The 27,965-nt window shown below is 56.7% G+C and overlaps 1 protein-coding gene across 10 annotated transcripts in view; it reads left to right on the top strand.

Moving 5' to 3' along the window:
• The window catches only part of OTOF (otoferlin), a 206,174-nt gene extending 178,477 nt beyond the window's left edge, over positions 1 to 27,697 (top strand). For 3 of the 10 annotated variants that reach the window (XM_078852013.1, XM_078852020.1, XM_078852021.1), the window contains 18 exons: positions 1,106 to 1,236; positions 2,681 to 2,710; positions 3,946 to 4,077; positions 5,546 to 5,612; positions 8,558 to 8,712; positions 10,276 to 10,410; positions 12,142 to 12,279; positions 16,954 to 17,081; positions 17,811 to 17,981; positions 18,611 to 18,771; positions 19,141 to 19,283; positions 19,975 to 20,063; positions 21,679 to 21,777; positions 23,576 to 23,817; positions 24,284 to 24,462; positions 25,299 to 25,399; positions 25,694 to 25,897; positions 26,362 to 26,450. In XM_078852013.1, the coding sequence (XP_078708139.1) occupies positions 1,106 to 1,236; positions 2,681 to 2,710; positions 3,946 to 4,077; positions 5,546 to 5,612; positions 8,558 to 8,712; positions 10,276 to 10,410; positions 12,142 to 12,279; positions 16,954 to 17,081; positions 17,811 to 17,981; positions 18,611 to 18,771; positions 19,141 to 19,283; positions 19,975 to 20,063; positions 21,679 to 21,777; positions 23,576 to 23,817; positions 24,284 to 24,462; positions 25,299 to 25,399; positions 25,694 to 25,874 (2,282 nt within the window). In that variant the 3' untranslated portion in view covers positions 25,875 to 25,897; positions 26,362 to 26,450. Of the gene's footprint in view, positions 1 to 1,105; positions 1,237 to 2,680; positions 2,711 to 3,945; positions 4,078 to 5,545; positions 5,613 to 8,557; positions 8,713 to 10,275; positions 10,411 to 12,141; positions 12,280 to 16,953; positions 17,082 to 17,810; positions 17,982 to 18,610; positions 18,772 to 19,140; positions 19,284 to 19,974; positions 20,064 to 21,678; positions 21,778 to 23,575; positions 23,818 to 24,283; positions 24,463 to 25,298; positions 25,400 to 25,693; positions 25,898 to 26,361 lie in introns of all 10 variants that reach the window. The other 7 variants (XM_078852018.1, XM_078852017.1, XM_078852015.1 and 4 more) reach the window with 7 other exon arrangements.
• Positions 27,698 to 27,965: the final 268 nt, after the last annotated feature.

The following is a 27,965-nucleotide window of genomic DNA, read 5'->3' as shown; positions in this document are numbered from 1 at the left end:
GAGTTGCAGTAGGGGAGGTTTAGGTTGGATATTAGGAAAAACTTTTTCACTATGAGGGTGGTGAAACACTGGAATGCGTTACCTAGGGAGGTGGTGGAATCTCCTTCCCTAGAAGTTTTTAAGGTCAGGCTTGACAAAGCCCTGGCTGGGATGATTTAGCCGGGGATCGGTCCTGCTTTGAGCAGGGGGTTGGACTAGATGACCTTCTGGGGTCCCTTCCAACCCTGATACTCTATGATTCTATGATTCTATGATGCGGTGTTTCCTGCTCATTAAAGCGTCTAACTGAGCAGAGGGCAGGCCGAGAGCCCGGCAGGGCTCCCGGGTGGGAGCATCGGGTCAGAGCAAGGGACAGGGGGTCGGATGGGTGGGAGATTCACGGGCTTGTTCAGCGGGTTGATATCTACCAAAGGCGTCAGTATCCCTGTGGAACCCACCCAGGCCCCGATCACACAGCCCAGCTCCAGACCGGTGCAGGCCCAGTTCCCTACAGCCGCAGCATCTCCACTCGGCGCCGGGGCAGGGGCCGTGTAGGAAAGCTCCGTGCGTGCCGATGGCACCACGGGAGGAAGAAATAACCCCAGGGATTAGAGGGGCAAAGGCGACCTCTTGCACAGCCACGCAGGCCCCTCCTTAGCGAGGCCACAGTGGCCTCAGCCGAGAGGCCAAGGGGACTGAACTCCTCTCTCGCTTCCTAGCCCCCCTGGGTTGGGATGGGGCAGCATCAGCAGCGGACGACGCCTCCGTCCACACAGCACCTGTGCTGTGGATAGGTAGAAGCCGCCCGTCCCCCAGGCCGTCCCCCCAGCTCCGTGCTCCAGCATGAAATTCTCACTCATCCACGTGTGTGCTAGCTGGTATTGCTGGTGTGAATGCCATCCATGTGGCCCGTCCTCTGACAGCGACTCCGGCTGAGTTGGGTTTTCCTTTGAGGGCAGGTGTTTCTTTTTCTCTGATTCTTGTTTCCGGGACAGTTCCCATTTCTTGTCTCTCTTCCCCATCACCCGCCTCCCTCGCATTCCTGCTTTCTGATCTCTTCGGGTCTCCTCTACACTGGCTCTTCTCTGCCTCTCTCTCTCTCTCTCTCTCTCTGTCCTCTGTCCAGCTAAACTGCTCAACGGCTATTTGGCCCTGGCAAACAGAGGCCCGTACTATCGCCTCCCAGGTGAAATTGTCATCAGCATGGAGCCGGAGGTGCCCATCAAGAAGATGGAGACCATGGTGAAGTTGGAGGCTGTGAGTATCCGAGCGGCCAAGCTCATTCCATGAGCGGTGTGTTTCTTTCCAATGCTACAGACCGCCAGGGGGTGCTCCACCCAAAGCAGGGGCCACCCATCTGGTGGGATGTGCCACCAAACTGATGCCCTGAGTGAAAGGCGCAGGCTGGCCCCCACGCTGGCCTGGGTGGATGCACACAGTGCTACCTGCAGAGAGAGCCCCCGTTCGGGACTGAGAGCACATAGATATTGGAATTCTGCTTCAAAGAGTAACAGGCCGGCACACACAGCGCAACATGCGTACAAACCAGGCTACCCCACGCCAGTGTGCATGAGCAACCCTACAATAACAAACCAGCATGCACAGTCCAGCCCGTATACAAACCAGGGTACCCCTCACCAGCAACCCTACAATAACAAACCAGCATGCACAGTCCAGCCCGTATACAAACCAGGGTACCCCTCACCAGCAACCCTACAATAACAAACCAGCATGCACAGTCCAGCCCGTATACAAACCAGGGTACCCCTCACCAGCAACCCTACAATAATAACCCGGCATGCACAGTCCAGCCCATATACAAACCAGGGTACCCTCACCAGCAACCCTACAATAATAACCCGGCATGCACAGTCCAGCCCATATACAAACCAGGGTACCCTCACCAGCAACCCTACAATAATAACCTGGCATGCACAGTCCAGCCCATATACAAACCAGGGTACCCCTCACCAGCAACCCTACAATAATAACCCGGCATGCACAGTCCAGCCCATATACAAACCAGGGTACCCCTCACCAGCAACCCTACAATAACAAACCGGCATGCACAGTCCAGCCCATATACAAACCAGGGTACCCTCACCAGCAACCCTACAATAATAACCTGGCATGCACAGTCCAGCCCATATACAAACCAGGGTACCCCTCACCAGCAACCCTACAATAATAACCCGGCATGCACAGTCCAGCCCATATACAAACCAGGGTACCCCCCACCAGCAACCCTACAATAACAAACCAGCATGCACAGTCCAGCCCATATACAAACCAGGGTACCGCTCACCAGCAACCCTACAATAACAAACCGGCATGCGCAGCTGAAGAAGGGGAAAATGCCTGTATGTGCTCTGTGGATCCAGGCATTTCTCCTGAGCCCATCACCCTGCTATCTAGCACTGTGATATTTAACTGGCAGAGCAGGAGAAGAAGCGTCTCCCAACGGATCATCTTCCAAACTTTCCCTCGAGGTGTCCGTGCCTTTTCAGTTTTATTAATTGCAGTTGTTCATTTCAGAACATCAGACACCTTGTTTGTTTCTTTGGGGGGGGGGGTGTCGTGCGTCTCTGTTCCCACCCCATTGTGGGTGGGTGTTGTGCATGTGTGGGCAAAGCACAGAGGTGCGTCCTGGCTCGTTGCTGACGGTATGTTCTCCCCTGTTCCCTCTCCTTCCGGGCGGCAGAACTCCGACGCGGTGGTGAAGGTTGACATGGTAAGTGCTGGGCTTTGCCTTGCCCCTGCCCTCTGCTTGGCTTTGAGCAAGCCACCCTCGGCTTTGCTTGGCCTGCTGCAGAGCCCTCACCGCTGGTGTTGTTATGGGGCTGGCGGGGAAGCTGAGTCAGCTGGCACACACGCTGCATGGGCCTGACCCACAGCCCATTGACGTCAAGGGAGGCCTTCCTGTCTATTCACTGGGCACTGGACCCCACTCCTGTGCACGTCTGTGATGAGCAGCGTCAGTGACAGCTGGAGCCGTGGGGCTAGACCAGTGGTTCTCAACCAGAGGTCCAGGGCCCCCGAGCCGATTTCAGGGGGTCCGCCAAGCAGGACCAGCATTAGACTTGCTTGAGGCGCAGGGCAGAAAGCCGAAGCCCCACCGCATGGGGCTGAAGCCTGAGGCCCTGAGCCCCTGCACCTGGTGTAGCTTTGTGGTGGCCCCTGTGGCGTGGGGCCCCAGGCAACTGCCCTGCTTGTGACCCTCTAACGCCGGCCCTGGATTTTATAGGCAGAAAACCAGTTGTTGTGGCCCAGGGGGACCATGGGGTTTTTATAGCCTGTCAGGGGGGCCTCAGAAAGAAAATGGTTGAGAACCCCTGGGGTAGACGGTGCGGTGAGCCCAGAGCCAGCATGACCCCAATGGATGGGAGCCCCAAGTGGGGTTCTTACGGCCACCAAACCCGCACCCCCCCGCCAGCTCCCAGCGAAGAGCAGACCCTCAGCAGGCTCCGTGACATCAATGGAGCAATCTGGAGTGACGCCGGCTGAGACTCTGGCCCCAGGAGTGCTGCGGGTGGGGTTTGGCCCTTGGCGGGCTGCCTGGGAACAGGGGGCTGGCAATGGATGCTGTTCAGAGCAGCGAGGAGCCCCAACCCAAACCTCTGCTCCCAACACCTCAGACTTTGCCAGTGGGTTCGAGCTCAGGGTTTGACCTCTGCAGCTTTGGGCTCCGCTTTTCCCAGCTGGGCTCTGAGCGGTAGCTAAAATGTCCCAAGACTGGGCCGGCCCTGTGGTCTCCAAGTACAGCACCAAATCTGCCGCTGACTCCCTGTGTGACTGGATGAGTCACTTCACTGCTTTGTGCCTCAGTTTCCCCTACCTGAGCTAACAGTACACAGGGTGGGTTGGGAGGGATCTATTTCCCCATCTTGGCTGCAGGGCTCTTTCAGCCTCTCCCCTCTTCTCTCTCACTCTTTCTCTCCCTCTGTTGTGCTCCTCGCGCCCCGGCAGTCGGAAGAGGAGAAGGAGAAGAAGAAGAAGAAGAAGAAAGGAGGGGGAGAGGAGATAGAGGAAGAGGAGCCGGATGAAAGCATGCTGGATTGGTGGTCCAAGTACTTTGCTTCCATTGAGACTATGAAGGAGGTAGGAGCGGGGCAGGGAGGGAGGGGGCAGGGGGTCCAGCCCATGGGAGAATTCACACTGCCAGGCGCGGCTCAGTGGCTATTTCATCTCCTCAGGTTAACATTCTAGGGCCAGATTCCCCGACAGGCTCCAGTAGCTTGGCTGCTATGTGACACCAGAGCGGAGCCAAGGTCCCGGCAAATCTGGCCCCTAAGCACAAAGGTTGGGCATTTCTGGAGCAGCTCCCAGCAGAGGATATGGACATGCGCATTATCCCTGCAGAAGCATCGAAGCTGACAATGAGATACTGAGCCTTTTGTCTCTAGGTCGCTGATTCTTATCTGCTCTGAGCCCACTCCTCGTTGCGGCATATAGGGGCCTTCAAAGTAAAGGCTCTCCCAGCCAGTAAATGCCTCCAGCATCATGAGCCACCCCAGCATCCAGAACATAACTTAGAGCAGCCTCAAGTCAGCTCTAACTTACACAGGGCTCTGGCCAACTGTCTGGCTGGGCCCAAAGGTCTATGGGATGCTAAGGTGGCTTAAAGCTTCCTTTACTCCTTCGCACATGAGGCAACTCACTTCTCACAACGCCCTCTCCGTTCTCTTCCTGCCTTGTGGGCGTGAGAGAGGAGTTTGCAGCTGGTGTCTCATTTGGGAACAGAAGTAAAACTGAGCTTCTGACCGCTTGTTGTTAGGAAAGATCCATGGGACTTTTTGGTCTGTTTTGTTTACTGCAGTAATGGATGTTAACTATTATTATTTAGTATTTCTATTATTGTACTACCAAGGAGTCTCAGTTATAGACTTTGCCTCCATTGTGCTTGGCGCTGTACAAACCCAGAGAGTCCCTGCCACAAAGAGCTAGACCCCCAGATTTTTGAAAATCTGAATATTTTGCAAGTTCATGTCAAATTTGCTAAATTGCTTTAGTCAGGAAAAAACAAAAATACCCCCCCTCCAACATTTTTAAATCAAAATATTTTGTTCTGACACGTTCTGAGATTTTTTGATTCAAAATGACTTTTCATTGTGAAATATATGTGTTTTATTTAAAAAAAATTAAAAAGCTGAAAGCTTAAAAATTAAACAAACTGTTTTGTTTGATCCAAAATAATAATTTAAAAATTTTTTTGGTTCATTAAAAAAAAAATTTAAAATTTTTCAGAATGGCCAGCGAATTGAAAAATCAGTTTTATTTCACCCAGATCTAGCATCATCCCTAAAGCCTTGGACAAATTCCAGCTTATATTTTGCCTGCATAAACCTCTGCATACAATGTTAGCTGATCTTCACTTCCTGTCCTAAACGGTGACTGTGTGTTGTTATTCAGTCGCTGTGCTTCACCCCAGAGCTGGCTGCATTTCAGGGCTGCTATGTGTCTGTGTTTTCTAGCAGGCTCCGGGCTGAAAGGTATTTGTGGAAATAGAATGTATCGTTCCTGTACCTGCCCTTCTCTGCATCTCACTGCCCGTTTCGTCTCTCTCCAGCAACTCCGGCAGCAGGAAGCGGCTGCAGCAGAAGCTGAGGAGAAGGAGGAACTGGAGATTGCAGAGGGTAAATTTTTGAAAGCCAGCTACCAGAGCGACGCAGAGATCGATAAAACCGGGCTCAGTGCTAAGATCTCTCTCCGGGTTTGGAAAGTTCAGACCAAAATCAGAGCCTCTGCTAAATTCTGTACCTCTGGCTCCAAGCTTGCAGTTTGGGGTCTCACCACGTATTTCAGTGAGACCAAACCTGACACATGTCGTCTTGCAATGATGGATCACGGCGCAGATGTCTGCCTGGCTTAGATGTGACATGGCAGGGAGACAATGCGGTCTAGTGGTTAGCGTCTAGTCTGAGTCATTGCCTTGCTGTGTGGCCTTGGGAGAGCCACTTAGTCTCTCTGCCCATCCCTTCCTCCCGGGGGTCCTCTGGCTGGTGTGCGGGAAGCACTCGGAGATCTTTGGCTCTATAGAAGTGGAAAGTATTATTCTTAACAATAAGCCAGCGTGCCAGGCTTTCCCAGCCTGTCCAGCCCCCACCCCCAGGACAGCCATACCAGAAGCAGGATGGCCAGTTTCTCAACTGTATTATATCCCCTTGGGCCGCACCCTACTCCGTTACGCTGGTGTGACATCATTCCCTTCAGGGAGGCTGTGGGCAACTCACAGGGTAGCGTAGCTTAGGGACTAGCATACAGCAGTGCCTGCCCTGCCAGGCTGCCCCGAGACATGGGCGTGCACATCTTTAGTGCATGCCACCTGTGGATCTCCAAGCATGTCACACCCCCGAAGGTGTCTGCCCTAACAGTGCACAAATGGGTAAACTGAGGCATGGGGCGATTAAATGACTTTCCCAAGATCACACGGTGAGTCTGTGGATGATGCCAGGAACAGATCCAGGAGCCCTTACGCCCATCCCTGTGCTTTTCCCACTAGGCATTGCTGATCACATCAGTTGCACCCCAGCCATCCCACTCCCCATAGCATTAAGAACCAGCTGGGTGGATCTGGCCCCTCCAGGAGTCGAGCCCTATGGGATCTCACTCACAACTCGGGTGAAGAGCCCAGGGTGGTTGTGATCCCTGCAATTGCTGCTCCAGCCAACTGGTCACACCTATTTGCTAGGTTATTTAATAATATGAAGGTTCTGAGTAACCTGCTGCGAAAGGCAGGCCCCATCCATGTGTCACCGGAGGATTAATTCAGACCAGCAGGAAGAACTAATGCAGCCCACGCTGGCTACGAATGTCCGTGGCCATGTCCAACTGGCCAAGGACGGTCCGGGCTGTGCAGCAAACAGTCGGTACATCGGGAATCCATCAGGCTGAGGAGGGGGCTCCGGGAATGGGGTGTAGGGACTCTCACCTCTGAGTTCTGGGCCCCGGTCAGTTCCCCTTGGACGACTGATGTTTGGGGTTACTGGGTGTCTCTTAGCAGTCCCCTTATAGGGTCTGATCCACTCTCCCTTACTCACGGAACTAATCCCCGCTGGCTTCAGCAGGGCCGCTCATGTGGGTAGGGCTCCAGGGCGGGCCCATAGATGGTACCGCTTAGCTCCCCGCTGGGTGGCTCATCACGCTGCGGGCAGGGTGGCTGGTGAGGAGGAAGCTTGCTGTGCTGCTCCCATCTCTACCTGTTCCCTGGGGAGGAAGCCTGCAGTCATGGGGCCGTCGGCTCTGCACCTCTCACCGTGTGGGGCCAGACCCTCAGCTGCTGGGAGTCAGTATAGCTCCGCTGGCCCCGGTGGGCTGATTTTCACCAGCTGTGGATCTGGCCCGTTGCCATCAGCGGCGATACACTGTTTGCACCTGCTGGGGATGTGGCCTGTTGCATCCAGTGCGATTCAGCTACCATGTGGTTTCTGCCTGTGGCCAACATCTGGGTGAGCGAGGGCCTGGGTGTACCTGGGTGTTGGTCATTGGTGTACTGGGGTGCGTGGAATCAGCAGCCAGTCAGGAGGAGGGGCCTGGTCTCAGCTCAGTCCCTGGGCTCTGCACCATGAGAAGCACCAGGTTGCTCCCTGCAGAACCCCCGGGGCTCAGCCCTGGCTCCCAGTCTCTTCACCCCAGTCGCGAGGTCACTCTGGCTGCTCTTGGCATGGTGTCTCTGGCCTCCCTCCCCTGTCTTTGCCAGCCATTCCCAAGCGGAGCCTGGCCACGGTCAGCTTCCGCCCCGCATGCTCTACCCTCCCTCTTTCATACTGCGCATTTGTCTGTCCCAGTCTGTCTGTTCTCAGCTGCACGGCAAAGAAGCCATGAAAGTTGGCAAGACGGAGACAGCAAAGGAAAAGGAAACCGCCAAAGACTTTGGGCTGGGGCTGGGGGAACCTTAGATCTGGGGAAAGAGTGTCCACAGGTCCCTTTTGAACAAACCTCTGTTGGCTGCCTGGGTAACATACTTGTGTGTCGTGGCTGCTCTGCATAGAGGGTAATAGCTTACTACTGCTGCCACGTAATGGGATTGCTCCTTTAGCTCCAGTGGTCAAGCTCTGTGCTGTAGGCTGAAGATCTAGGCTTCAGACCTGCTGACAACCCATGCTGGGGTTTGTTCCCCATGCTGCAAGGCATCATGGGTGCTGGGCATGGAGACTTACTCTGCTCAAGGGCAGTGGGATGGCAAGACCTATTGCGGTAAATAAGGTGCCCTCGATATTTTTCTTTCAACTGAGACTTAAAACTCCATTCTCCTCTCATTTGTTCCAGTGTAGCAATGGTGACTTCCAGGGAGTTGCCCCTGGATCTCACCCATGTGAGAAGGGAATCCAGCCCTTAGTGAGAGCTCCTGAGACCAAAAGGACATTTAACCACTGGTCCGTCAGCAAGTGGGACGTTATGTCCCCGGGCGAGGTTGTGCCGACTGACTTGCTGGGGTGGGGGTTGCCCATGTGAACCATAAGCTTTAGGTTTAACCGTTGGCTGTCAGCTTTCATGCCCGCCATGGTTGAGTGTCCTGTGTTCATCCCACCCTCACTCCCATCTCCACCTCCTTCCCCCCTGTCTCTCCCCTTGGACTCAGAAATCAAACTTGATGACTCTCCTATGAAAGGCTCCAAGGGCCAGGCAAAGACCAAGGAGAAGGTCAAGGCGCCCAAAGAGGACAAGAAGAAGAAGCAGCAACAGCCACCTGAGGCTCCTGAGAAGAAGAACAAACAGAAGATTGACGAGCTGAAGGTGAGTGCCAGCCGCTCAGGGGCTAGGGTGAGTGCCAGATCCCAGCCTGGGGAGGGGCTGGTGGCCCATGGGCTCAGCCATTTGTCCTGAAAGTGCTACACCTGGTAAGGCGCAAAGTAATGCACACTGGGAAAAATAATCCCAACTCTACAGACACAATGATGGGTTCTAAATTAGCTGTTACCACCTGAGAAAGGGATCTTGGAGTCACCATCGATAGTTCCATGAAAACTTCCGCTCAATACTCAGCAGCGGTCAGAAAGGTTAACAGAAGGTTAGGAACTGTTAGGAAAGGGATAGAAAAAGAAAAGACAGACACTCTATAAACCCACGGTGCTCCCAGACCTTGAATACTGAGTGCCGTTCTAGTCGCCCCATCTCAAAAAGGATATAGCAGAACTGGAAAGGTTCGGAGAAGGGCCACAAAGATGATCAAGGGTACGGAATGGCTTTCTGACGAGGAAAGACTAAAAAGATTGAGGTCCGTTCCGCTTAGAAAAGTGACGACTAAGGGGGCATGTGATCGAGGGTATGAAATTGTGAGGGATGTGGCAAAGGTGACGAGAGAAGTGTGGTTTATGCTTTCCCACAATACAAAAACCAAGGATCACCCAACGAAATTAATGGGCAGGAGGTTTAAGCAAAGCAGACGAAGTTACTTTTTCCCCACAACACACAACTGACCTGTGGAACTCATTGTCATGGGATGTTGTGAAGGCCAAAAGTATAACTGGGCACAAGAAAGAACTAGATAAGCTCGTGGAGGACAGGTCCATCGATGGCTATTAGCCAAGATCGTCAGGGACGCAACCCCAAGCTTGGGGCAACCCTAAACCTCTGACTGAAGCTGGAAGTACAAGACAGGGGTGGATCACTCCATAAATGGTGTTCTGTACACTCCCCATGGAGCTCTGGTACAGGCCACTGTTGGAGAGAGGACACCTGGCTAGATGGACCATGGTCTGACCCAGTCTGGCCATTCTTATGTTCTTAGGACTGGAAGGGGCTCAGATAATGTGGGGAGGAGGAGATAAGAACCCAAATAGAATAGAGCCCTGTGGTCATTGCCATTGGCGTTTCTCTCGTTATTTGTGCGGTCATGGGGAACCAAGGTTAGTTTCAACACAGGCTGTTTCTCGGGGCTCTGCCATGCCTAGCAGTGAGATGTGCTACACTGCGGCACAGTCTCCCAAGGGAATGGAGACAAACTCCATCACTTGCTCCAGTTACAAAGGGACTGGATAAAGCCCCGGGAAAGGTCCTGCAGGAAGCAGACCTGCATTGGCTACGGGAGGAGCTGGGCTGTAATCTGGCTTTTCCTTCTCTGCTTTCTGCGGCCACGTCTGGCCTTGCAGTTCCCTGGGAAGCTCGGGAGTGGCTCAGTGAGTCATCCCACATGTTGTTGCTGTTGGTTGGGAATTACTAGCATTAGGTGCCCAATCCCCAATGGCATTTAATGGGACATGGGAGCCCACTGCCCTAGGGCGCTCTGGGCTCCCATCCGGGTTGCGGCTGTTGGCACAGGGAATGTGCACCACACGACTTTCCACGCCTCCTTCCTAGGTCTACAACAAAGAACTAGAAATGGAGTTTGACAGCTTCGAAGACTGGCTGCACACATTCAGCCTCTTCCGGGGGAAGATCGGGGACAATGACGAAACCACGACGGAGGAAGAGCGGATAGTGGGCAGGTTCAAGGTGAGTCTGGCCCAGCCGGGATACCCTCCTGCAGGCAGGGAAATGGATCGGATACAATAGAAATCAATTCACAGGGACCCCAACTGAACCCGGCTGCGGTGCCTTCAACCCTGCTCCCTTGGCATGTGAGCCCGTTAGACCGAGTAAGCTCTTCTGGGCTGAGGCAGATCAGTACACAGATGGGAGACCTCCAGCGGATGTATCAGCAGGACTATTCTGGGCTCAGAGCTGCTTCTGGAGAGTGCAGGGGTGGAAACACGCAGCCTGCCCTGCCCACCTTCAGGTAACCCTCCCTTGGTCACAACCTGCCTCAGTCAGTCCGTGATGTGTCTCTTTAATTCCTGCAGTATCCACATGAGCTGGTGGCCACATAAAGCCAGTGCCCAGACCCAGAGTGTATCCCTCAGCAAATCCTTCCCTTCCCCAGGCTTCCCAGATTATGGGAAGGGAACTTGTGACTCCTCCATTGGTCTGTTCTCGACTCAGACAGGTAGCCCTGTTGACACCAAAGGGGCTATTAGCTTGTGCAAGACTCACTCGAGCGAGGAAAGGTTTAGGAGATTGGCCACCCACAAAGGTATTTCACACGGGTATTGAATCACAGCCCGTTACAAGCAGGGTTGGTTGGGAAACGGGTTTTCTGTCCTGCCAAAAGTGGTAAGATTTGTTGGGGAGGGGGAGAGGAACTCATCCCCAGTTGGGAGGAAACAACAAATTTTTATTGCAAACCAAAGTTCTGACAAAAAGTGTGTGTCTGGCCAATGGAAATGTTTTGATCTGATGTGTTCAAAATGTTTCATTTTGATATTGGCCCTTTTACATTTTTTTTTTCAAATCAAACTCAATTTTGATACAAGAACATCAAAACTTTTTTGAACTATTTTGTTCTGCAAATATTCAAACGAGACATTTCTGATGGAAAACGATTTCCACAAACGTTTTCCAACCAGTTCCAGTGGCAATTTTCATAATTACTGCCATGAACTTCCATCAGAAGAAACTGGCCGGCAGTTGCCCACCCTGTCTCATATTGTAAGTTCAGGGACATGGAAAGCAGCAGATCCTGTGGTGTCTCCTGGATTCTCTGGCCCATCAGTAGATGTTCTCCTCTCCTTCCATTGCTTTAGGTTTCATGGAGTTCTCAATTGGCGCTTTCACCTGCAGATGCTGAGACTCGGCTTACACTTAAAAGTTATGTCGACATAGCTACCTTGTTCAAGGGTGTGAAAAAACCACACCCTGACCTACATTGCTATGCCAACCTAACCCCCAGAATAAACGCAGCTAGGTCAACGGAAGAGACAGCCTTAGACAGTTCAGCCATCCTGCAGACTTCATTCACTTGGATTTCGTTTTCCTCATTCCGATTCCATAAAACAGGGATACTTGCAAGTTCGGTGAAGCTTCAAAATTTGACCTACCTTGTCACCGTCATAGCTAGAGGCAGGCTATTGGCCGGATTTTCAGTGGTTCAGTGTATCGGCCATTCCCGCGGCCCTCACCCCCGGCCAATCAGACTGTGGACTGTTTTCACAGGACTCACCATCCTTGATGCTATTTTCTCATTTGTTCTCTGAACCCACCTCAGCTTAACTCAGCGGTGTGACGTCTGGAGCTGAGGGCGCCGTGGCTCTGGGTTCACCCTGGGATAAGGGCGATCAGAATGTGGCCCAGAGGGGTGCTTGGTCCTCAGGCTGAATCCCACTTGGGATGTGTTTTTCCTTGCATCAGGGTTCCATGTGTGTTTACAAAGTGCCGCTTCCCGACGACATCACCAAGGAGGCAGGATACGACCCCAACTTCGGCATGTTCCAGGGGATTCCAAACAATGACCCCATCAATGTGCTGGTCCGCGTGTACATCGTGAGGGTGAGTGTAACCTGCCGGACAGCGTGGGCTGCATGGTCCAGTCCATGGATGTGTTAAAATCAATGGTTTTAACCTATTCAAAGGAGGAGCGAGTGGGCAAGAGGGGAGGAGGAGGGACGCTCTGTGTCAAAAATGGTATTCCCTGTTTCCAAGTCACTGCCAGCATGTATGAAGATGATATTGAACGCTTAAGGATCAATCTTAACCTATTTATCATTGTGGGGTACATATGCAGCCCACAAAGTGTTAACTGGGCCGCAGGTTGAGACCCACAGTGCCCCCCACAAACCCCTTTGTTCAGCACCCTCCGCCCAGAGACGACCCCCCCCCCAGAGTGGGACCAGGAGTGAAGAGCGGGGTGTGGGGCGCGGGGCAGGGACCACACGGCAGGGCAGCCAGGAAGCCGGGGCCCGTGGCCTTTGACATGCAGCTGAGCTAGGCCGCAGCTGTGTGGTAATGGGGCCGCATGCAGCCCTCAGGCCGCGGGTTGAGAACCGCTGCTCTAAAGTGTAGGTAAAAAAGCTGTGTGGTTGTGTGGTCCCAGGGCACTTCTATTTCAGTGACACATGCTGGAAGTGTCATGCTGCCAGTGCTAAAACAATCCTTGGAATTTCGTAATAGCCTAGATGACAGTTTCCTAACTCAAAAAGCATTTTCACCAACATGGGGGAATTCTGTATTAGACCTTATCCTAACAGATAAAGAGGCACTGACCATAGAACTCAAAATTAATGGAAGGGTAGGTACAAGTGATCATTCTTGATCATAGTTTTAATGTGCAAATAGAATAAAGTCCAAACCAGGGATATATATGCTTGATGCTTTGAAAGGACCAGTTTCACAACACTGAAAAAAAGCATGAGCCAAATCAGTGGGGAGGAAGAATTTAATCAGAAAAATGTGAATGTTAATTGGGAATTGTTTAAGAACACTTTACTAGATACCCAAAAAGCTGTAATTTCACAGTCAATGAAGAAGTCTGTACTGGTTAAAAAACCAACCTAGTTACAGGGTAAGTGAAGACAGCTATAACAAATGGAAAAAATGGGAAGTTGATAGTAATGAATATAAATTGTAACTGTAGATAATTGATAAGGGAAGCAAAGGGACACAAAGAGAAATCTATGGCCAGCAGAGTTAAGAAGAACAACAAGGAGTTTTTAAAGTATATTAGGAACAAAAAGAATTCCAACAATGGTACAGGTCCATTACTAGATTTAAAAGGAAGAATTATCACTAATAATGCAGAAAAGGCATACGTTTTCCATAAATATTTCTGTTCTGTATTTGGGAAAAAAACAGATGGTGTAGTCATATCATATAATACTCTTTCCATTCCACTAGTATCTCTGGAGGATGTTAAAGAGCAGCTACTAAAGTTAGACATTTTTAAACTGCAGGTCTAAATAACTTAACTCCAAGAGTTTTAAAAGAGTTGGCTGAGGAATGCGTTGGGCCATTTGAGTTGATTTTCAATAAGTCTTGGAGCACTGGGGAAGTTCCAGAAGACTTGAAGAAAGCTAATGTACCAATTTTTTAAAAGAGTAAATGGGATGACCTACGTAGTTATAGGCCAGTCAGCCTGACATTGATCCCAGGCAAGATAATGGAACAGCTGGATCTGGGACTTGATTAATAAAGAACTAAAGGAGGATAATGTAATTAATGCCAATCACCATGGTTTTATGGAATATAGATCATAGAATCATAGAAGACTAGGGTTGGAAGAGACCTCAGGAGGTCGTCTAGTCCAACCCCCTGATCAAAGCAGGACCAACCCCAACTAAATCATCCCATCCAGGGCTATGTCAAGACGGGCCTTAAAAAACTCTATGGATGGAAATTCCACCCCCTCCCTAGGGAACCCATTCCAGTGCTTCACCACCCTCCTCGTGAAATAGTGTGTCCTAATATCCAACCTAGACCACCCGCACTGCAACTTGAGATCATTGCTCCTTGTTCTGTCATCTGCCACCATTGAGAACAGCTAAGAGCCATCCTCTTTGGAACCCCCTTCAGGTACTGAAGGCTGCTATCAAATCCCCCCACACTCTTCTCTTTTGCAGACTAAATGAGCCCAGTTCCCTCAGCCTCTCCTCGTAAGTCATGTGCCCCAGCCTCCTAATCATTTTCGTTTCCCTCCGCTGGACTCTCTCCAATTTGTCCACATCATGGAGCGGGTGTGTGTCTAGTAGGGTCCCCATGTGACAGTGCCCACGGTTGTGGGGCCCCTCACCACCACCTGCCTGTAAACATGAGGCAGCCTTGTCTGTGAATCAGCTCCCTGAATCCACCAGCCGCTGGCAACACAAGCCCTGCTCTCCAGGCCTCTGCAGCTCTCACTGTCTCTGTGCACATGCCAACCCCTGGCCCGCTCTGAGCGTCCCCTGTCAAGTCCAGCACCCTCTCCACTGACCACTCACAGAATTAGCAGGGCTGCCATCCCCAAAGGAACAGGACAGGACAGCTTGAAAGATTCAGCTCAGCCAGCACGCTGCTGAACACCACCTCTCTGAGATATATTGATAGTGATACAAGAATAAATTTATTACCAAAGACTAGAGATTTGGGAGACGGTGAGGGAGGATATTGGAAACAAAGAGTTACATAGCAAACAAAAGCACAACACACTTTCTAGAGACTAAACTACCAGCTTAACCTCCTGTCTAAAGAAGTTTCTCTAACCCAAAGTCCCCTGCAGCCAAGGTTGGCTGAGATCCGTTTTTCATGAATGTAAACACACTGTCTGTTTCCTTCCTAGGTGCAGGATGAGGGTGCGGGTCTTCTTTGCCTCCTCAGTGTACCCCCAAATTTCATTGTCTTTCCTCACAGACAGGATAACCACCTGTGACATGTTTTGCCTGTGTGCTGCTTTCCCTGTTGACCTCACATCTCTTCGTTAAAATTTGACTTTGTATGTAAAATGAGCATCCGTTGTGTTAGATTATGCTACTTCGTTTACATCCCAACAAAGAAATACACATTTCTTAGTCCGTGTCTTATGCAAAACCTGTTCTTCATCTTTGCTGGTGACTAATACCTTGATGCAGACTTTAAAACATATTTCCAGTATATATTCAAATTCCTTACATAGTATCTCTGTATACATCTGTAAATGATGACGAGGACAGGTCTGTTCTGCTCTAGATCGCTTGGTAAGATGGGCACAAACAAACAATGTGTTTTAATACGGCTAAATGTAAATGTATCCATCTAGAAACAAAGAATGAGGCTGTACTTACAGGATGAAAGCAGAAACTCGGAAAAAGATTTGGGGAAGGGGGAATCAAATCAGCTGAAGCTGAGCTCCCAGTGTGACACAGGGGCCAGAAGAGCTAATGTGATCCTGGGATGTATAAACAGGGAATCTCAAGTAGGATTAAAGAGGTTCTTTTACCTCTGTATGTGGCCCTGGTGTGACCGCTGCTGGAATCCTGTGTCCGGGTCTGTGCCCAAAGTTCAAGAAGGATGTTGATAGATTAGAGAGGGTTCAGAGAAGAGCCATGAGAATGATTAAAGGATTAGAAACCTGCCCTACAGTGATAGACTCAAAGAGCTTAATCCTCGGGGAACAAATATCTGACAATGGGCTCTTCAGTCTAGCAGAGAAAGGTCTAACACTATTCCAGGGCTGGAAGTTGAAGCTAAACAAATTCGGACTGGAAATAAGATGTACATTTTTAACACAGTGGATAATTAACCATTGGAACAATTTCCCAAGGGCTGTGGTGGATTTGCCATCACTGAACATTTTAAAATCAAGACTGGCTGTTTTGCGTAAAGTTCTGCTCTAGTTCAAACAGGAATTGTTTGGGGGAAGGTCTGTGCTATTCAGGAGGTCAGACTAGATGATCACTTCGGTCCCTTCTGCCCTTGGGATCTACAAATCGAAGAGAGCGTGGTCGTATTGTGAGGGGAAAGAGCCAGAAGAGAGCAAGAGGTTATGAAGAAGAGGAGGGTGGGGATGAGGCTGGGCGTGAGGGAGCTCAGGAGATGAGCTGGGATGGGCTCACAGGGGCACGTGGAGGTGTTATAGGAGGAGAGTGGATGAGAAACTTCTGCACCTATGCTGGGAGGAGGCTGCGAGAGTTGTAGGAGAACCCTGGAATCAACCAATGAAATGAATAGGCAGCAGATTTAAACCAAACAGAAGGAAGTATTTCTTCACACAGCACACAGTCGGCCTGTGGAACTCATTGCCAAGGGATGTTGTGAAGGCCAAAAGTATCACTGGGTTCAAAAAAGATGGTTTAGACACAACAAATCCTGCCTCTTGGTGGGGGGATAGACTAGGTGACCCTTGCGGTCCCTTCTAACCCTATGCCCTATGATTCTAAGAATTAGATCAGTTCCCGGAGGACCGGTCCAATGGATATTAGCCAAGATGGTCGGGGATGCAACCCCATGCTCTGGGTGTCCCTAGCCTCTGACGACCAGAGGGAGAATACTGGGCTAGATGGACCATTGGGCTGACCCAGTTACGTTCTTCCGAGGGGCGGAGGGAAGTGAAGTTGCAGTTTGTCAGTTTTCTCTTGGAGGAAATGGAGGGAGGGGAGGTTTGAACAGCAAGAGCCTTGCAGCCACGCTGCAGAAAGCGAACGCGTGGCTGGTGTGGGCCACGTGTGGCCAGGGAAACCCCCAGGGGACACGGTGTGTCTCATGTCTTCCTCACAGGCCACCGACCTGCACCCAGCCGACATCAACGGGAAAGCGGATCCCTATATCGCCATCAAGCTGGGCAAGACAGACATCAAAGACAAGGAGAACTACATCTCCAAGCAGCTGAACCCCATCTTTGGGAAGTAAGGCGCTGCGGTGTTACTGTAGCGACTAGTGGCCACAGCTGAGACCGCCGGGCGAGGGCTAGTTCAGCCGCATAGTGGGAGCCTGAAGAAGGCAAGCAGGGTCAGGAAGAGAGCCCAGGGCTCCTGAGCGCTAGCCCAGGGCTCTAGGCACTGGCCCATCCCCCACAGAGCAGCGGGACAAAGGCAGGCTCCCTGTCTCCATTTTGTCCACGCCGGGTTTACAATAGTGCCAGTGACACCAGGCCCACACTCAGAAGGGGCACCAGTGCCCGGACTGTGTCCCCGCCCCCACTCAGCCTCTCCGCCCCCTCTCCACCTGGCCCCCCCCCGGCTCGCTCCTCTCCTCCCCGCCTCGCCCCCCTGCTCACTCCTCTCTCTGCTCACTGATTGCTCCTCTCCGCCCCCCTCCGTGCCTTGCCCCCTGCTCACTCCACTCCACCCTTCCCCCGAACCCACTGCTCACTCCTCTCTGCCCCCTCCCCAAGCGAGTGGTGGGTGGGGCCTTGGGGGGAAGAGGCTGAGCAGGGGCGGGGGCAGGGCAGAATGGGGGCGGGGCCTCAGGGCAGAATGGGGGCGGAGCTGGGGCGGGGCCTCGGGGTGGAGTGCGGGGCAGAGCCTTGGGGCAGAGCTGGCTGCGAGGCAAGCCAGGACTTTTGGCAAGGGGGGGGCCTGCACCGAGGCCCAGGGGTAAATGCTCTTTCGTTCTCTCTCCTCCCCGTTCCCCAGGTCGTTCGACATTGAGGCCACCTTCCCCGTGGAGTCCATGCTGACGGTGGCCGTGTACGACTGGGACCTGGTGGGCTCTGATGACCTGATCGGGGAGACCAAGATCGACCTGGAGAATCGGTATTACAGCAAGCACCGGGCTACCTGCGGCATCTCACAGATCTACTCCACGTATGGAAACTCCTCCCGCCTCGGGCCCTGCCACCCCACTGCCCCGACTGCGTGGGAATGAAACTGTCCCCAGGCAGACAGACAGCCCCGGGCCTATACCCACCCCCGCAGCCCAGCAGGGCAGGTGGAAACACGCTGTGTGCTACTTACCCCCTGGCCCTGGCTGCTCCTGTATGGGGCACCCCACATGGAATAGCAGGAATGCAGGGCAGGACTCAGGGGCATCAGCAGAGGGTGCATAGGTGCCCAAAGAGGGGACACGTAAGGCCAGGACTGAGGGGCATTGGCAGAGCTTGGTGGGGAAGCCCAGGACTGGGGCAGCAGGGGGCTGTGGGTCGGGACTGGGGGGCACCGGCAGAGCTGTGTATGAGAAGCCCAGGGCAGGGACCACAAGGGGCTACAGTTCAGGATTGAGGGGCGTTGGCAGATCCATGTGTGGGGAGCTCAGGGCTGGGAGAGCAGGGGACATTGGTCTACACTGTCCCTTCCCATATGATTCCTGGCTTCAGCTGGTGCGATTCTGCCTTCCTCCCAGCCCCGGAGGAGCGGGACAGGCCCCTTCTCCCTGGGCAAGATGGAAGGGGTTGGATCCGCAGCGGCTCTCCCTGACCCCAGCCCTTTGTTCACAGCCACGGCTACAACATGTGGCGGGACCCCGGGAAGCCCACGCAGATCCTCTCCAAGCTGTGCAAAGAGGGCAAGGTGGACGGGCCCCACTACGGACCTCCAGGGCGGGTGAAAGTCGCCAACCGGGTCTTCACCGGCCCCAGGGAGATGGAGGATGAAAACGGTAATGGGACCGGGACGCAGCACTCCCCCAGCTGGGTTGGAGGGGTGGGTCGGACGGCTGCATCGTCCTGGCAGGCACCTGCATATGCCTCCGCTGCTATGAGCACACACGCACCCCAGGTCAGGCAAGGAGCGTGCCAGAAAATCAAGCACCTGCTTTGCATTGGGGAGACGGAGGCTGGGGGTCGGCCTGGGCTGGGAGTACTGGGAGGGGCCTGGCCACGCCCAAGAGGTGAGACAGCCCATGCTCCATGCCCCTACCCGTCGGGGGGTGGGCATTCTCCTGCCTCAGGCTGGCCGCGGACAGCGTGGCCCGGCTGCTTTACCTTGGCCCAGCCGGCCCGGCTCAGAGCTGGCTTTCCGCACGCAGGTCAGAAGAAGCAGACGGACGAGCACCTGGCCCTGGCGGTCCTGCGCCACTGGGAGGAGATCCCCCGGGTGGGCTGCAAGCTCGTCCCGGAGCACGTGGAGACGCGGCCGCTGCTGAATCCCGACAAGCCCGGCATCGAGCAGGTACCGCCCGCTCTCCTGGCATCGGGGGTCACCGGCTCGGCGCCGGGGGGGCGGGACAGAGAGGTGAACGCAGCACCCTGTCTGGCCCTCGGGGAACGCCAGCCCTGCGGAGCCTCATGGGTTCCCATGTGCAAGGCAGATCCAAGGCCAAGCGAACGAGCCCCATCCCGTCCCCACAGCTGGAGAATCCTGCATGGGGAGCCCCTTCCCCCAAAACATCACCCCGGGGGGAGCAATAACAGCAATGATCTCTGCCTGTCTGATTAGCTCCCCCCTCTTTCCATACCTCCCCAAGGCCCCTTTCCCTTGTGTTCCCCAAGCCCACCACTGTAGGGCTCTGGCTCCCTTCCTCATCCCCGGACCCTGTTCTCTACCCTCGTGCGCTTGTTTCCCCTCCATCTCCACCCTACATCCCCATCCTGTGGCCACGCCCCTCCCTCCCCATGTCCCCTCGGTACCTCGTCTATTGCCTCTCATCTGCTCCACGGGTAGGAGACACTCTGTGGGGGGATGGAGCTGCAGCTGAGCCCCCAAGCTGGCAAAGTTGTCTGCAAACACGGCCTGTCACGGCCTTGTCTCCATGCGACTGTCACCTTCAGGCTGGTGACTGCCAGGCGGGAGGGGAAGGAACCCCGTAAAGGGAGGAGAGGAGACAGCAGAGGGAGCTAACTGGGTCTTCCCCACATTGCAGGGCCGGCTGGAGATGTGGGTGGACATGTTCCCCATGGATATGCCGGCACCTGGCCCTGCCATCGATATCTCTCCCAGGAAGCCAAAGAGGTAACGAACCTGGGGGTAGCCTGGGACCAGCCCAGGCCCCACGTCGGTCACCCCTCATGCTGCTGCTAATGGGAGGGCTGCAGGGCCCGCCTTGGGGCTCCTAACCAGCTCCTCGTTTGGGCTGAGAGCTATAGGAAACCCTCAGCTGGATGGACCTGTCTTTCTTTCCCTCCCCTGCCCCGCAAAGAGCGATCCCTCCAGCCCATGCTCCTGGTCCCTGGATTTGGGAGGTGGCTGGGAGTTAGGGTGTGATGTCCTCCATCTCCTGCTCCCACCATCTGCTCACAGAGAGGTGGTGCGCGGGGCCCCAGCCGGGCACCGAGGCAGAGTTAGCACCTGCAGGGCCTTGAGCTTCCACAGCCAGAGAGATAAGGGCCTGATCCGAAGCCCAGTGAAATCAATGAGGCTCCTTCTCCTGGCCCTGTGCTGGGTCTACCAAGGGAGCAGGAGAGCTAAGGACCAGGGCGTGATCCAGCTGCGGGAGGGGGGACAGAGCGGCTGGGCAGGGAGGGCGATGGAGGAACCGGTGATCAGCAGCACCCTGTGAACCAGCGCTGGGCCCTTTTCACCGTGGCAGGGGCAGGGAAGGCGTTCAACAGCTTCCAGCCCCAAAGCGCCTTCCGCCTGCCTGCCGCCGGGAAAGCTGAGCCGGGGCCCTGCCGTCTGTTCCCGATCGCGACTTGTGGCCAGGGCCAGACCTGAGTGATGTGAAACACCCAGCAAAGCCCCCACCTTCTTTGTGCACGCGTGTGGGTGTGAATGTGCCCGGCCTGCACGTGAGACAGAGACTGCAGATCGAGCCAGACCAGCGTTTTAACAACCCCGCGAGCCCCCGTCCATCAGCAACGAGGCTGCAGCCCCGGGGGCATTGCAGCCCCGGGTGTGATGTGTATTATCATCAGCTGGTGTGGGTCAGCATCCCTGGCTGGGAACCATTGCAAGGAGCCACCCCAGGTCACACCTGCTGGAGCCCTAAACTGTATTAATTATTATGTTACTCAGCAGCATGCTAGGGGCTTTGGATGGGCCCCTGCCTGAATGAGCCTACAGGAGTGGGGGCTCCCTAGGTATGAAACCCACAGCCCATGGGCTCTGTCTCCTCCCAGCTCCCCAGACCCCAGCTGGGCCAGGTGGCAGGGCTCTGCTGGAACATCTGGGCTGCTGGTTTGAGCATGGAGGGGAAATTCAGCTCCCATTGGGCCCTGGTGCAACCCCAGGGACTTCAGCTGAATCATGTGGAGGTGAATTTTGTGGGCCCAGGTGCCAGCAGCTGATGCAGCAACAGGCTGCCCTGCACCAGCCCCAGAGCTGGGAGCAAGCTGCCCAAGCCCAGGAGTGGGCTGCCTGCCCAGGTCCCCCGGCCGGCGATCGGCAGGACGTCAGACTAGCTGATCCTAATGGTTCCTTCTGGTCTGAAACAGCCGGGAGGCCCAGGACTGGGCTGCCACGAAACTCACGGCTGAGCCCTGCTCTTGGGCCTGCACCGTGGCTCCCCCCAGGAGAGGGGTCTTGTCCCGGGGAGCCGATCCCAGCGCCCCACCGGGTCTGTGCCGTTCTGCCCCGGATTTCCCCGCCGGCCTCGTCTCACCTCCTTGTCTCCCTTCCTCCCTGCCAGATATGAGCTTAGAGTGATAGTGTGGAACACAGATGAGGTAATCCTGGAGGACGATGATTTCTTCACTGGGGAGAAATCCAGTGACATTTTTGTCAGGGGGTAGGTACAGCGCGGCGAGCCGGCTCCTCCGTGCGCGTGAGCATCTCGCGGAGCTGCCGCCCCGCTCCGGGATCCCGCTGGCGCTTGGTCTGGGGGGCTGCGGGGGTGAATAACAGACATTCTGCTTCTTTGTTTTGCCTCTGTCTGTGTCCCCCCCCCAACCCCTTTGCCGTGTCTGCTCCGCGCCTGGTGTGGTCTGTCCCTGTGTCCCGCCCTGCCGGCCGCCTAGCTATGAGCTGCGGGCGGTGATCTGGAACACCGACAAGGTGCTGCTGGAGGATGATGCTTTCATGGCAGGAGAGAAGATGTCTGACATCTATGTCCGGGGGTAACGGCCAACATCTTGCCGCCCGGCCCCCTCCCCTGCGGGCTGTGCAGAGGGACACGATGTGTCCCGAGTGTCCCAGGTGTTCATCGCTGCCCCGCGGGAGACCCCACCCAAACCCACAGCCTGAGGATCTGGGGGGGCTCAGCCAGGTCTGGCCCCTGGCTCCTCCCAAGCCCACTCAGCTTGAGCTCCAGCACCGAATTAACTCCAGTTCCAGACTCCGCTGGGTTCCTTGTCGTGACCCGTCCCTGCAGCCGGGGGTGAATTCTGCTTCCAGGGCCTGTTCGTGCGACTCCCCACGCTGGCCTGGTGCCAGCACGGAACCCGGACGACTCTGGTGCCCGGCTAGTGTCTGTGGCAACACCGCGTTCATTCCCCTTCTGGGGCCCGATGAGGCACCGTTAGTTGCCGGTGGGATGCCTGACGATTTCGGTGGCCGGTTAGTTCTGCGTCTGGCGCCCAGTTAGAGCAGCTGCCATTACACAGTGAGCAGCTGCTGAGAGCTGCTCTCGCTGGTCTCGGCCACTCCGTGGGCACTCCCTGCGCTCAGTGTGGGCACTCCCTGCTCCCTGGCAATTTTTAAGTCAAGGTTGGATGTTTTTCTAAAGGAGATGCTGCAGGTAGGCTTCTCGGGACGTGCCCTGGCCTGTGTTATCCAGGCGGTCAGATGAGAGTATCACAGTGGTCCCTTGGGCTCTATGAATCTGCAAACCCGCCCTGCCCACAGCCACCTGGTGCCCCTCTGTGCCAAACGGGCAGTCCCCTGAAGCAAGAGTTGCTAACGATAACCTGCGGCTCCTCAGAGAGTCCCTGCAGGCAGAGTGACATCGTCCCATACCCCAGGGGGTCTCCTCTCCGTGGGGGCAGAGGTGCACAGACGCAGTGTGTGGGGACAGCGTAGCCGATGGTTGCACCAGTGTCCCCCAGGGCCGGGCTGTCGGCAGGTCCCAGCTCGCTGCTGAGTCTGTTTGTTGGCCGTGCTGCTGGAGGAACAGAGACACGCTCACGCACGCATGGACGTGTCCTTCTCTGCCCTGGCTGCAAGCCACGTAGGCGCCCCCCCTTCTCTAGGAATGCTGCACAGCCCCGCACATCTGCCCACCAGGAGACAATCACTGGTCCCCAGCTTACATGTTCCCTTCCTCAATCCCATTCCCCCTCCTCCTCGTCCGGTCCCCTTGGACCACCCGGGTTCTCCTGGGCTTGTGGACCCTGCTGGCCCTTCCAGAGAGTCATTGGGTCCCTGCCCTTAGTGCTCACCTGCTGAGCTCCATGCCATCTGCCCCCTTTGTCGGGTCCTCCAGCCCATTGCTGCGGTCGTTGCTCCCCTGTTTTGTCTCCCTGGGCCGCGGGCCGCAGCCAAGGTGCTGTCTCAGCAGCTCCTTGGCACGGGGTGTGTGTGCGTGTCTGTTGTCCCGTTGCTCCCCGTGACCAGCCCCATCCCCTTGCCCAACGGTCTGGTCCCTGCAGGTGGCTGAAGGGCCAGCAAGAGGACAAGCAGGACACGGACGTGCATTACCACTCACTCACCGGCGAGGGCAACTTCAACTGGCGCTACGTCTTCCCCTTCGACTACCTGATGGCGGAGGAGAAGATTGTCATCTCCAAGAAGGAGTCCATGTTCTCCTGGGATGAGACTGAGTACAAGATCCCGGCCCGCCTCACCCTGCAAGTCTGGGACGCCGACCACTTCTCGGCTGACGACTTCCTCGGTGTGCAGTGAAGGGGGTCCGGCCCCACGTTGGGGGGGGAGGGGTGACGCGCTGCCAGGCCTGGGCACGAGGCTGTGGTGGGGCAGGGAGAGCCACCCAGCCGTGCAGCGCCAGGCCGCCATCTGGGGATCCACTCTGCGCTGTCCACGGCCGGGCAGGCGAGGCTGGCGGGAGAGGATAGAGAGAAGGGGGGAAGCCCCAGGCAAGAACCTGGTGGGTCAGGGAGGGAGAAGAAGCCACTAAAGGAGATGCTGATCTATCAGGGCAGGGGAGACCCCCAGGAGCTCAGAGGAGATGGAGAGCAGGGGATGAGGTCCAAGGGACCAGCTGGCTCAAGCTCCCCTGGCACGTCCCATGAGGCTCTGGGTGTTGGCCCTGGAGCTGCAGCCGCCCCCCCGCCCCAGCGCCGTGCACCCAACGGCAGTGCCGGCGGGCTGGGAAGGCTGCTGATCTTTCTCCCCGGCAGGGGCCATCGAGCTGGACCTGAACCGCTTCCCACGTGGCGCCAAGACGGCCAAGCAGTGCAGCATGGACATGGTGACGAACGAGGGCGACCTGCCCCTGGTCTCCATCTTCAAGCAGAAGAGGGTGAAGGGCTGGTGGCCCTTCGTGGCCAGGAATGAGAACGACGAGCTGGAGCTCACGGTGAGGATGCCGGGCAGCGGGTCACTGCTGAATGCAGCACCGCAGTGTGGGCCTGGCATCACTCACGACGAGGACGGGCACTGGCAGGGCTGGGGGCAGGGAGCCCGGGACCAGGCCAGCGCGGGGGGCTGCGGGTCGGGACTGGGGGGCACCGGCGGAGCCAGGGGCGGGGAGCCCGGGACCAGGCCAGCGGGGGGGGCTGCGGGTCGGGACTGGGGGGCGCCGGCGGAGCCAGGGGCGGGGAGCCCGGGACCAGGCCAGCGGGGGGGGCTGCGGGTCGGGACTGGGGGGTGCCGGCGGAGCCGGGGGCGGGGAGCCCGGGACCAGGCCAGCGGGGGACTGCAGGGCAGAAGCGCTGGGTGACTCTTTCCCGTCGGAGGTTGGGCTCTCCGGGGCTGGAGCAGTTTGGCTCCGTCTTTGCGCTGTGCGGCTCTCGGGGCTGGGCGCTCTGCCCAGCCGGGTGTCAGGTGCAGGCGGGGCAGCCGCTCAGACGCTGCCGATCCCAGCTGTAGCCAGGAGGCGCAGAGCCAGGGGGAGCTGAGAGAGATCTGACCGAGCCAAAGGGAGCCCGAGCCCCACGGCCTGGCCCTGGGCACGCCCCTGGCTCTGTTCTCTGGCCCTGGTAGGTCCTGGGAGCGGTGAGCCTGTTTCTCAGCGTGGGGGGGTTACGGTCACCCCCAGCAGCTCAGATGATGTGCCCTGGGGGCGGCTCTGCTGGGAGGATTCTGCACCGTTCCAGCTGTAGGCCCCAGGACGCCAGCCCAGGCTGTGGGATGGTCCCCAGCCCCGGGGGAGTTCTCAGCCAGGGCCGTCCAGAGACTCTGTGCTTCCCCCAGGGCAAGGTGGAGGCCGAGCTGCACCTGCTGACAGCGGAGGAGGCCGAGAAATCCCCCGCGGGGCTGGCCCGCAACGAGCCCGACCCTCTGGAGAAACCCAAGTAAGTGACGAGGGGCGACCGGCAAATGTCACGCCTGAGCCTGCAGGGTCCTGGTGGGGGGGTAGGGTGAGGCTGAGGATGTGGGGCGGGCTGTGGGGATGAAGGCTGGGTGGAGAGGGGGGTTAGGTGCGTGGATCGGACGCTACAGGGCATGGAGGTGGTGGGGACACCCCATGATACAGGCTGTTTTCCCCCCATACACGTCCAGTTCTCTGTGTCTGTCTGTCAACCTTTCTTTCCTGCCTTTCTTCACCTCCTCCCCATCACTCCGGCCGCCCCCCTGCACCCCCCCAGCCGCCCCGACACCAGCTTCATCTGGTTCCTGAACCCCCTGAAGTCCATCCGTTACTTCATCTGGCACACGTACCGCTGGCTCCTCCTGAAACTCCTCCTCCTCCTCCTCGCGCTCCTCCTGGTCGGCCTCTTCCTCTACTCCATGCCGGGCTACCTGGTCAAGAAGCTTCTGGGGGCCTGAGGGCACCATCCCCTTTATTCATGGTACTTCCTGCCCCGAACACCCGGGGCATGTTTGCTGGCTGAGAACACTGGAGGGGCCCGTGAGGCGCCGGGTGCGTGGGAGGGGACTAAGGTGGGGCATAGTCGGGCTACCAGGGGCCCTGGCCAGTCCCAGGAGGGGCAGGGAACAGATGCGACTCGTTGGAGACCGGCCAGCAGGAGGCCAGCTGGGTCTCCCGGGGCGGATGAGCAGCTGGGCTAAGGCACGGCGGGCGCAGTGGGGAATTGGGACCCACTTTCGAGCCGCTGAGCCGTGGGGCATAGCCGAGGGAGGCGGGAACTTGCACGGGGCGGCAGGCAGAGGCGCAAAGACCTGGCGGTGGCGTGGGCAGAAGGCCCTTCCCCTACCCAGGGGCCTGGCTGGGTCTAACGCTGCTAACCCGGGCCGTGCGTCTCTTCCTCCCCGTCCCATCCCCTGCCTCCTGCTGCCACTGCCCGTTGGCCAGCCGCCCCGACACCTCCTTCATCTGGTTCCTCAACCCGCTCAAGTCCGTCAAGTACCTGATCTGCACCCGCTACAAGTGGCTCATCATTAAGATCATGCTGGCGCTGCTGCTCCTCATCATGGTGGGACTTTTCCTCTACTCCATGCCCGGCTACATGGTCAAGAAGCTGCTGGGGGCCTAAGGCTGCCCGGGCCCGGGGCCAGGCACCCGCTCGCCACGCGCAGCGGCCCAGCTGGGGCGGCGCCGGGACTGGGCCAGGGGGACGCCCGCGGCTCCGCCTTGCTTGCGTGTTCGCCTGCGCGGCTCCCTCTGGGGTCTGTCTCGCCTGAGGCCGGGGGCAGGAAGAGTTGGGCCTGGGGCACCGGGCTCCCTTCGCGCTTTCCCTGGGCGAAGCGTCGGCGAAGCTCGGCTTCCACCTCCCACAGCGAAGAGCCTCTTAGCCCTGCCCCGGCTCTGGCTCCCAGAGCCCCAGGAGGCCAGTCGCACCCTCCCACGATCACGGCTGGCCTGGCAAGGAGGGGGGGACGTGCGGCTCTGGTTTGTTCCACACCCTCCTTCCTGCTCGGCCGCAGCCACCCTGGGGCGCCGGTGCCAGGGAGAACGGGGCCGTTGAACACCGAGTGGTCACAGCCTGAGGAGGGGAGCCGTGGGACTCTCCAGAAAAGCAGCCCCCTCTGCTCCGGAGGGGCAGAGCCCCTCACCTGCCCAGGCGGGCTCTGAGGCTGCCCATGGCCAAGGCCCTGGCCGTCCTGCCCCCCCCGTGGGGGTGACATTCACCCCGGAGGCTGTGGAGAAAGCAGCAGCAGAGCCGAGGAAACGTGCCCAGGTCGTGAGGAGCGGCCAGCTCTCCAGGCTGCCTGCCCTCGCCGTGGGGGGTGGGTTGGACGCAGCCTGGGCCCGTTTTCCAGCCCCCCACCCTCAGCCGCTCCATTTGGGCCGGTGCACGGCTTGCGTGGGAACCCCGTCGGTGCTGGCTGGAGGGCCACCCAGCCGGTCCTTGTTCTAGCGTGGCTGCCCAGTAACCGCAGCGGGACCTGTCGCCGCAGGGGATCCTGGGAGGGGCCCTGCTGGCCCCAAGCCCTGCTAACGCTTGGCCTGATGTGTTACAGCTATTCCCCCCCCCTTCCCCCCGGCCCCCTCAGCCCTTCCCACCTGGGCACGAGAACGCGTGCGTCTGGTGTTCACTGATTTCTGGTCCTGGGGCTGAGCCAGCTCGCTGCTGGGATGAGAGCAGCCGGCCCAGGGGCCATTTCAAGGTTGGGGGGGAGCCTCTTTCGTTTGTTTTTATGATGTTTGTGTTTTATCTGTCAATAAAAAAGAGGAAAGAAAATTGAAACACCCCAGTTGTGGGCCTGGTGCTGGAGCTGGGGGCATCCCAGGGCCCATGCCTAAGGCGCCGGCTGCCCTTTGGAGCGCGGCTTAGCTGCTCACTGCATAGGCTTGGTGGCGGAAGGGTGGCCCCCAAATTCCAGCAACACAACTGCACCGTGCACCGGGGGGGGGGGGGCAGCATGACCTAGTGGTCAGGACAGGCCTGGGAGACAGGATCCTACTTCACGCTCCCTCCCCATGCCCAGATTGGTTGCCTCAATGGACCGGGGGGA

Source organism: Lepidochelys kempii, chromosome 3 (genome assembly GCF_965140285.1).
Source record: "Lepidochelys kempii isolate rLepKem1 chromosome 3, rLepKem1.hap1, whole genome shotgun sequence".
In the NCBI taxonomy this organism is placed as follows: domain Eukaryota; kingdom Metazoa; phylum Chordata; order Testudines; family Cheloniidae; genus Lepidochelys; species Lepidochelys kempii.
Note: the sequence above shows the minus strand (reverse complement) of the source record. Positions and strands in the feature narration are given on the sequence as shown.